At 44.4% G+C, this 10,022-nt stretch overlaps 1 protein-coding gene across 6 annotated transcripts in view; it reads right to left on the reverse strand.

The window, feature by feature from the left end:
* The window catches only part of CLK4 (CDC like kinase 4), a 29,313-nt gene extending 19,506 nt beyond the window's left edge, over positions 1–9,807 (reverse strand). The window contains exons 1-2 of one of the 6 annotated variants that reach the window (XM_004759029.3): positions 9,714–9,804; positions 1,618–1,778 (exon numbers count right to left, since the gene is read on the reverse strand). In XM_004759029.3, coding sequence (XP_004759086.1) covers positions 1,618–1,778; positions 9,714–9,719 — 167 coding nt within the window. In that variant the 5' untranslated portion in view covers positions 9,720–9,804. Of the gene's footprint in view, positions 1–758; positions 826–1,617; positions 1,779–6,011; positions 6,134–6,170; positions 6,324–9,713 lie in introns of those variants that run through there. The other 5 variants (XM_004759030.3, XM_045069254.1, XM_045069258.1 and 2 more) reach the window with 5 other exon arrangements.
* Between the last annotated feature and the right edge of the window lie 215 nt (positions 9,808–10,022).

Here is a 10,022-nt window from a genome sequence, read left to right on the forward strand (position 1 = left end):
AAATAATGGGGGCCTAACAACCTGCCAAGGTTACCTTCTTTACAGTTTACTGCAGTTAGAGACCTGTAGTAATTCCAATTATTTTATAAAAAATACCACTGTAAAGTTTCTTAATCTTCAAAAAAGACTATTAGAATATTCCAGATTATTGGGGCGCCTGGGTGGCTCAGTGGGTTAAGCCTCTGTCTTAGGCTCAGGTCATGATCTCGGGGTCCTGGGATGGAGCCCCGCATCAGGCTCTCTGCTCAGCAGGGAACCTGCTTCCCTCCCCTCTGCCTGCCTCTCTGCCTACTTGTGACCGCTCTGTCAAATAAGTAAATAAAATTAAGAAAAAAAAAGAATATTCCAGATTATAGAGCGCAATTACCAAGAGACACCTCTAGTGCCGATATCAAAGAAGCAGCTTGGCTTACTGGTTAATTGGACTGATGTAGTATCATGTTTACGCAGTTAACTGTGAACATGAAAACTGTTCATCACTCAAATCCTCCTTCCTACATTTACAATAACAAACTTATCAATTATTAGTACTATGATGTTAAGCTTCACAGGGCATTTTTATTTGTTAATAAAAGGGTACAGACGTTTTTCTGCAGTGCACTCATTAGCTCAGGTCACGGTCATCCTGGTGAAAACCCTCCCTCTTCCCCACATGACAGTATGTGATGAAGAAAGATTAATCTACAGTGACTACCAACAAGCTCATTGTTCCACTGAACAAGTCTGTTTTAGCATGGAGAAGGAAAAAAATTACATACTGTTTTTTAAAGTAACCCCAGCTGGCTAATTTAGAAAGCAATCTGGCAAACAGTCTCAATGGAACATCTGTACAAAACAAGGAGAAAACATACAACCAACAAAACAAATGAGAAAGGGAAGTTAATGGAAGACAGACTGAAAGAAATGCTACTCACCTAGCCTTTCTTTAATCCTTTAGGAACTTTAAAATTTCTTTAATTCTATATAAATGTACCACCTCTGAATTTTACACAGTAAGCATATACTTAACAGGACACATGCTATTGAAAAATTTACACTGAGGCCCTTTCTTAAATTACTGGTTCTTACAATAACCAAGTTTCTAAAAATCGTACACACCTTCACTAGCCTTATCTACAAATATAACCTATAGAGTACAGTTTAAGTGACTAAGCCCCCCATGCACTCTACCATTCCCAAGCAGCACATGCTGGTTTTCTCATCTGGGTTAACTCTCTCTACCCCCTCATCATCTCTCATTTGTGCAACCCTAAATGAGCACCCTAAAATACATATCTCCTCCTACATACCAGTTAAAGGCACTCACTGGGCATCCTAACATCACTATGACTAAATTGTTCATGGCTCACCGCCCTGACTACACTACTGGCACCTGGGACTCAACTGTCTCCCACCAGTCCCAGACAGACATCAATAAGTAAGAGTATGAACTGTTTTATTCATAGCTGTAGCCTCAGCACCTGTACAGTGTCTAGCCTATAACAGGAATTCAATAAACATTTTCTGAGTATTTGTTGACTTAATGAATTATAAATCTGACAAAATAAAGCTATATAAGCTAATAAGAAACATTAAAACTACTTGTGTTAAAATCCTACTAATTCAAAAGTAATTTACCAATCAGATTCTTTAAACTGGTGATGTGGTTTACAATGTCTGTTTTCTTGCGTACTACTGTGGGACCTCCTCTTCCGTTTGTGACTTCCACTGTAGCTTTCATGTCCCCAGCTTTCTCTGCTATCCCAATCAGGGCAGTGAGTTCTTTTGGAATGCCGCATCTGTTAATGGAAATGAAAAGTGAGCTATGGAGGCTATAGATGATATGTTCAGTAAATAAAATATCAGACAGTATTTAAATATAAACACTCAGCACATGAGCTCATACTGGTTCTAAAGTATTTGTGGGTGATATTTCCCAAGGCATGGGGCACCATTTCCATTGTATGTCAGATGACTGTAAATGGCATATACAAATCTAGTACCAAATGATGCAAGACACTGTGAGACCTTAATAATACATTTTCTTGGAGCGCCTGGGTGGCTCAGTTGGTTAAGCAACTGCCTTCGGCTCAGGTCATGATCCCGGAGTCCTGGGATCAAGTCCCACATCGGGCTCCCGGCTCCATGGGGAGTCTGCTTCTCCCTCTGACCTTCCCTTCCATGCTCTCTCACTTTGTCTCTCTCTCTCAAATAAGTAAAAATCTTTAAAATAAATAAATAATACATTTTCTTTCAATTTTTTTTTTAAGATTTTATTTATTTATTTGAGAGAGAGACAGTGAGAGAGAACATGAGCGAGGAGAAGGTCAGAGGGAGAAGCAGACTCCCCATGGAGCCGGGAGCCCAATGTGGGACTCGATCCCGGGACTCCAGGATCATAACCTGAGCCGAAAGCAGTCGTCCAACCAACTGAGCCACCCAGGTGCCCATCTTTCAATTTTTCTAAATAAATGCTCACTTTGGTGTTTATCTCCAACTAACCTTTGCCAACTGCTATTGTAAACATAGTTGAAAGAGCCACGATTCAGATTCAGAACGCCAGTAGACCATATCCAGTTAGAAATTAAAAACTGGAGGAGTTTTAACTCACTTTTATTACATTTTTAAGGTTTTTTTTTTTTTTTAAGGATTTTAGTTATTTATTTGACAGAGAGAGAGATCACAAATAGGCAGAGAGGCAGGCAGAGAGGGAGGGGGAAGTAGGCTCCCTGCGGAGCAGAGAGCCTGATGCGGGGCTCATGCGGGGCTCTATCTCAGGACCCTGAGATCATGACCTGAGCTGAAGGCAGTCTTACTTAACCCACTGAGCCACGCAGGCGACCCTATTTTTAAGTAATCTTCATACCTAACGTGAGGCTTGAACTCACAACTCAGAAATCAGAAGTCACATGCTCTACTGACAGAGCCAGCCAGGTGTTCCTTACCTTCTTTTTATAGTAAATGATCTCCTAATCAAGTTATTAATATGAATTCTTTAAAACAAAACGTTAACTTTTATGGACTATTTTATTTTTATTTATTTTTTTTTTTTTTAAAAGATTTTATTTATTTATTTGACAGACAGAGATCACAAGTAGGCAGAGAGAGAGGAGGAAACAGGCTTCCCGCTGAGCAGAGAGCTAGATGCGGGGCTCGATCCCAGGACCCTGGGATCATGACCTGAGCCGAAGGCAGAGGCTTTAACCCACTGAGCCACCCAGGCACCCCTTATGGACTATTTTAAAGAGAAATATCCTAAGTTTCATATGGCTTTGGCAAAATTCTGTAATACAGACAACTGAAATCAGAGAAACACTAGGAATGCTAAATATAGGGGATGACATTTTAAAGGTACAGAAATTTCTTTTTTTAAAAAATGCACTAGAGTTCCTTTTTCTAATCTCAGAATGACTCCAAGCTTTGGGGGAAAAGGTAGGACATGAGTTGAACACAGTATTCAAACACAGAAACTGAATAGCAAAACAAAGATTTATTTATAAATGCATTTTCTCTATTTCCAGATCATCTTGCAATTAGTCTTAAAATGAAAAAGATGCATATGGTCAGTGAAATCAGATGAGGATAGTGAGCAGTCCCTAATTTCCTGCCTCCATCTACAACCTCAAATGCGTGTGTTCCTTCCAGGCTCAGGATCTATGTTCTAACAGTGTAATCTCGGATTGCATGGAGCACTGGGTGTGGTGCAAAAATAATGAATACTAAAAAACAAAACAAAAACAAAAAACTGTTATGCTGAAAATAAATAAAAAATAAAAAATAAATAAATTTTAAAAAGCAAAAAACAGTGTAATCACTATCTGCTGCTCCCCATCTTAATTCTTTTACAAACCAGTTAAGTTTTAACAGTGATACCCAAACTGCTCAAAGGGGGAGCTCTGCAGTTAAAAAGCTGAAACAAACAAACAAAAAAAGGTAAAATGGAGCAAATTCAGCTTAGTTTACTGCCTTTAGCTTGCCCAAATGACTCAGTAACAAGCAAACAAATTCAAGTAAAAATTTAAATGATTTCAAATGCATTTAAAACAGACTTGAAATGAGGCAGCTGCAATTCTCTTGGGAGGTATTCCCTAAGAAAATATTTGTATCATACCTTTTGCTTAAAAAAAAAAAAAAGAGAAGGCATTGGTCAGGTAAATCAAAAATTCTAAAACGTGTTAGGATTCTCACTGGGTATGATTAAGTGAGCATTCCAGTGTGATAGAGTCACCCTCAAAATGAGAAACTGAAGTGAATGACACTACAAATTAACTTGAGGCAAAGGCCAACAGAAAAGCCATCTAAAATAATGTGTATTTCTAGTGGAATTCTTCCAAATCTTCCCTTCATCACCCCAACTGTCTTTTAACCACATTAGTAATTCTTCAAAATAGCTTGGTTAGGTGTTCTTAAATCACAGCCAGCAAAATTACATGGGATGATGGAGGATTATTACCATGACTATCCATTACGATTGCCGTTTTTGAAAACATCTCTGCTTTAGCTCTGTGGGGGTGTTCCCCCCCCCCCCCGCTTCTGTCAGTCTGCCAAAACCACCTCACCTCTAACAATGCAGAATTCTCAAATCACCAAAATTATCAATACCCAAACATTAAAATAAGAACCAGCACCTGGGAGGACCAGAGGTTTTTTGTTTGTTTTTTTTTTTTCATTTCTCTAGTCAAGTTCACTGCTTTAAATTTAATCCAGCTGTCATGAAGTTTTTCCCTTACTGATGTTCAGAAATACTGTCTGAGGAGGCAAGGAGAATTCCAGATCTACATGTTACAGATAAAGTTCCTTCACATCCACACAAAACGGGGGGGGGGGCACCATTGATAATTATTACTCTACCTTCAATTAACAAAGAATCTTACACGTGAGAATCACCACCTTCCACTGAATGGATCCACTTAGCAATGGATTCTCTCACTGCCCTTTCATATCCCACGATTTTATGCTGTGTACATGGCTTTATTTATTTTATTTGACAGACAGAGACCACAAGTAGGCAGAGAGAGAAAGGGGGAAGCAGGTTCCCTGCTTGAGCAGAGAACCCGATGCGGACCGATCCCAGGACGCTGGGATCATGACCTGAGCCAAAGGCAGAGGCTTTAACCTTTTAAGCCTTTTAACCTTTTTTTTTTTTTTTTTAAGATTTTATTTATTTATTTGACAGATAGATCACAAGTAGGCAGAGAGACAGGCAGAGAGAGAGGGGGAGGCAGGTTCCCTGCTGAGCAGAGAGCCCGATGCGGGGCTCGATCTCAGGACCCTGGGCTCATGACCTGAGCCGAAGGCAGCGGCTTTAACCCACTGAGCCACCCAAGCGCCCCGCCTTTTAACCTTTTAAGCCCCCATGTGCAGGGCTTTAAAAAATGGAAATGGGGGAAAGTTCCGATTAGATGGCTCCGGAAGGACTGCACTTAACCACTAACGAGACGTCGGGAGGTGTGTGTGCCCGGAGCACAGTCACACCAGGACGGCTATAAAGCAAGACTAGGCTGGAGGGTGGGGGTGGGGGTGGCGCTTAGGTAATCAAGGACAACCTGGGGCCCCAGTTTCGGAAATGCAGATCTGCGCAGCAACGCTGTGCTCCGTTTCGGCGGGGGTGGGGGGCAACAACAGCGCTGCACGAGGCACAGACCCCTCCACAGTTGGCCTCTCACGCGCACAAGCTCAACTCCACCACCGGGACTCGCAGACTTGCAGTTCCCCCGACGCGCAGTCAGTCCCCACCCCGCCCCAGGCACCTGGCCAGGGCCTCTGGCGCACTCGCAGCTGAGGCTAGAGGCTCTGACTCTGGAAAACCCCCGGAACGCTACCAACGGGCAGAGACCCGGCACTCTGAGGAGAACTCGATCTCCGACTGCACAAGCCCTCAAGGGCGGCTCTCAAAGGGTCTTCCCGGTAGGTCCTGGCTCTTGCCCGCGGCACGAGCTAGGGCTTCTGGAGCCGCGGTGCGAGCGGCCGGGGCCACAGAGACGAGTCAGCGACGGAACCGCGGCCCCGCCGCCCCAAGACTTTACACCTACCAGGGCACCTGAGCAGCTCTAGGTTTCAAACGCCACCAGCGGGGCTGTGCTCCGAAGAAACCCCGATCGCCAAGGCCCCGAACTGGGTCGTTTCTCCGACACCTCGCTTCGAGACTTAAAAGAACGGAAAAGGCCCACCCAACCCACCCAAAACCTCACCTCCGGAAAAGCAAAAGGCCTTCTGGCCGAGAAACGCCTCCAAACCGCCGTCGTCTCTCTCCAGCCGCTGCGACAAACACCCCACAAAATGGCGGCAGCGCCGTTTCCTCACAAACCCCCGGCGGCCTCTAGCGCCACCTACGCCGCGCGAACGCTCCTGCGTGACAGAGGCTCGCGCGCTCCCGCCGCTTCGCGTAAGGGGCGGGGCTTCTGTGACGCGCAGGGCCGGGTTCGGCCCTCCACACTGCGGCTGCGCGGTCCGGGTGGACCCCGCCCGGAGGCCTGGGAGTGTGGGTGGTGGAGGGGACCCTTGAGGTTGTTTTCACTGCGGTAGAGTCTAGATGGGTCTCTGCCCTAACGTGGTGGGATGAGTCTGCTCCTTGAGGTGGGACCGAGTGCGGCATCCCTCGGCAGAATCCGCGGTGGCCGCATGTCCTGCTGTCTTGCTCAAGTGGACCGCACTATGGCCCTTGAGCTGTCGTCCCTCGGTCTCCCTCGGTCCCAACGAGCCAACAGCCAAGCCCCCAAACCTGCCCTGTGCCAGGCCCGGAGCTGGTGCTGGGGGCAGTTCAGTGAACAGGATAGGAGAAGTCCGGCCCGCCTGGGAGCTTCTGGTCTAAAATGGAGTGAGATAAATAAAGAGGATGACTCAGAAAATAAGCTCAGGTTGCTTCTTCTTTTGAGGCCCGTGCTCCTCATCAGAAGGACACAACAAAAAATGAAGTTTCTGCTGAGGCTCCTTACAGGGTTCTTCCCTGTAAGGACTCTGTTGTGGTTTCTGGTTCCCCCCGGCTGATGGTAGCTGGACAATTCCCCTAACAAAGCTCCTATTTTTGCGTCCCTGCTGGGTGGGTTTCCTTTAACCGAGGCAGAGTTAGCTAGCATCTATTAGCTCAACTAAAGTATTTTGCAGTTCTGAGAGTCCCTAGGAGATTCTCCATTGTGTGTAGGGGAAAGAGAACCAGTCGGAGCCCTAGGAAACGCTTTCAAGGAAAGGAGGGAAAGAGCCTGGGTAGGAATGATCAGAAGGAGAGGAGAACCAGAAATATGGTCAGAGAAAGCTGGTGGGAGAAGAACTGAAACGAAGGAAAAGCTGGCAGCCAAATGCTGGGAAGGGGTCAGATATCCTTAGTACTGAAAAGCGTCAAGGGGATTCTGTATTCATCCTGATGAGGATTTATAGAATAAAAGGGAAAGCCAGAAATCAGGTTTGGGAGGGCAGGTTTGAACGGGTTTGGGTATAAGCTCATGTCGAAAACCTGAGCTCTTGTATATTGTTAGGTGAAAGGAAGTCCCTGTAATTTTGTGATCCGATATCCGTAGAAACCTGGCCAACCTACTTAGGATAACCAAAGGCCTTCAAAACTTGAAGTAGAAAATATGTATGTAAGTCCTCATGGAGATCATGACACACTTGTTAAAAAGATAATTGGAAAACTGGAAATGAGAATTCTTTGTGCTATAGAATGAAACAGACAGATTATTCTCCTCTGGAATAGGCAACATTTCTGTAGATAAAACTTTAAATCTTGCCCATCCTTCCAGTCCATCTCTGAGATGCTGCCCCCAACTAGATCCATTCCCTTCCTCTTGACTACATGCCAGTTAGAGATGAGGTCTCAAAACAGGTAGCCACAGCATACTCTTATGCCTGGAGCCACCAAGATTCAGTTTTGCCCAAAACGTGAAATTTACTGGTTTTCCAACTGATTACCCATACTGCATCAGGGACATCTATCAGAGGGAGTGTTGAACTGAGTGGAGTGGGCCATCTTGCAAGGTAAAGTGGGGTTCAGCTTGCTGCCTATATAGAGGCATAAATTAAAGATGGCACCAAAGAAAACTTGCTTTTTTCCTTTTTGCTGAGAAATTTTTGTCTTAAGAGGTTATAAGACAATGAGGTCAGGAGCACCTGGGTGGCTCAGTGGGTTAAGCCTCTGCCTTTGGCTCAGGTCACGATCTCAGGGTCCTGGGATCAAGCCGCACCTCAGGCTCTCTGCTCAGTGGGGAGCCTGCTTCCCCCTCTCTCTGCCTGAATGTGGTCAGGACCATGCACAGTGCTGCTCAAACAGCAATACGACGTTTGTCACAAGGCAGCCCAGTGAAAGGCTTGGACAGTTTGGGGTCCAAGTCTTGATTTTGGCTCCAGTCACGATCTCAGGGTAGTGGGATCCAGCCCCACATTGGGCTCTACGCTCCCCCTGATTGTGTGTTCTCTCTCTCTCTAAATCTTAAAAGAGAAAAAAAAGGCAGCCAAATGGAAAGATACCTACAGAGGCATTTATAGATATCACAGAAAAGTGTTACCCAATAGCAGAGTCTACTTTGTTGTTGCTGTCTTGTTTTAATGTCACGGGGAGTATTTATTTATTTATTTATTTTAAAACTTTAAAAACATTTTTTTTATTTTTTATAAACATATATTTTTATCCCCAGGGTTATTACTTTTTTTTAAGATTTCATTTATTTATTTGAGAGAGAGAGAGCATGAGAGAAAAGAGTTCAGAGGGAGAAGCAGACTCCCTGCAGAACAGGGAGCCCGATGTGGTACTTGATCCCAGGACTCCAGGATCATGACCTGAGCCGAAGGCAGTCGCTTAACCAACTGAGCCACCCAGGCGCCCCTCATTTGGAGTATTTAATCTTAAGTGTTGGGTACCTGGGTGTTAAGCATCTGCCTTCGGCTCAGGTTGTGATCCGAGGGTCCTCAGGCAGAGACCCACATCCAGTTCCCTGTTAAATGAAGAGTCTGCTCTCCCTGTGCTCCTGCCCCCACCCCACTCATGCTCGCACTCTCTCTCTCCCAAAAATAGTTAATTAATTTTAAAAAAATCTTAGTTTTGAAGAGTAAGCAGAGGAATGTTCTTGTATAGTCTAGCACCGTTATTCTACTTGCTTAATTCCAGACATAGAAAACAGTCATCTGGGGCACCTGGGTGGCTCAGACGGTTAAGCCTCTGCCTTTGGCTCAGGTCATGATCCCAGTGTCCTGGGATCAAGGCCCACAGCAGGCTCTCTGCTCAGGAGGGAGCCTGCTTCCCCCCTCTCTCTCTCTCTGCCTGCCTCTCTGCCTGCTTGTGATCTCTGTCAAATAAATAAATTTAAATTTTAAAAAAAGAAAGAAAAAACAGTCATCTATGAGAGCAGAGTTCCAGAGGAAAAGTCTAAATGATCAAGTAAATTAATTTTAATCAAACCTTATCATCTCTATAGCAAAACCTTTACAAAGGCATAACCAATCCTTTCACAGAGTTATAACTTGTCTTAAGTTGCGTATTCCTTATAATTACCAATCTGTGTTCAATTAGATTTTTCATTTGTGTTTAGCTATCAATTAACTACCCATTATATGCTAACCACTGTCGCCTCAATTAATAATCTAAACGACTCTGTAAAGTGATCGAACTTTGGTTACTTGCTCTAGATCCCGGTTAACAAATACCAGAACCAAGATTCAGTCTTAGCCTTGCTTGCTCCAAAGTACTTGTGTTTAACTATTTTGCTAGTGCCTCAACTCCTAGAACAAAGTATATAGCAACTTACTTTCATTAGTGTTTATGGAAAATATGCCGAGCCCATCTTTCAGTAACACCAAAGGAGTCTGTCTTAAAAAAAAAAACCCAACTACTCTCCATGGTGATGTATCATGGAGGACTGCTTATGATGAAACAATGGGTCACATTATCTCCAGCCCACCCAGGTCATCAAAGGCCTCAGCAGGCTTCATTAACTGTTTGACTGCAATTTACAAAGGACATACCTGCATCCCATGCTGCCCCAGATGGGTAACATCCCCCGTTCCTCCCATATTTCCTGACACTGGTTGTGATGGGATTCACCCAGCACAGAATT

The sequence above is a fragment of the Mustela putorius genome, unplaced genomic scaffold (genome assembly GCF_011764305.1).
Source record: "Mustela putorius furo isolate JIRA1106 unplaced genomic scaffold, ASM1176430v1.1 tig00003923_pilon_pilon_pilon, whole genome shotgun sequence".
In the NCBI taxonomy this organism is placed as follows: Eukaryota; Metazoa; Chordata; class Mammalia; order Carnivora; family Mustelidae; genus Mustela; species Mustela putorius.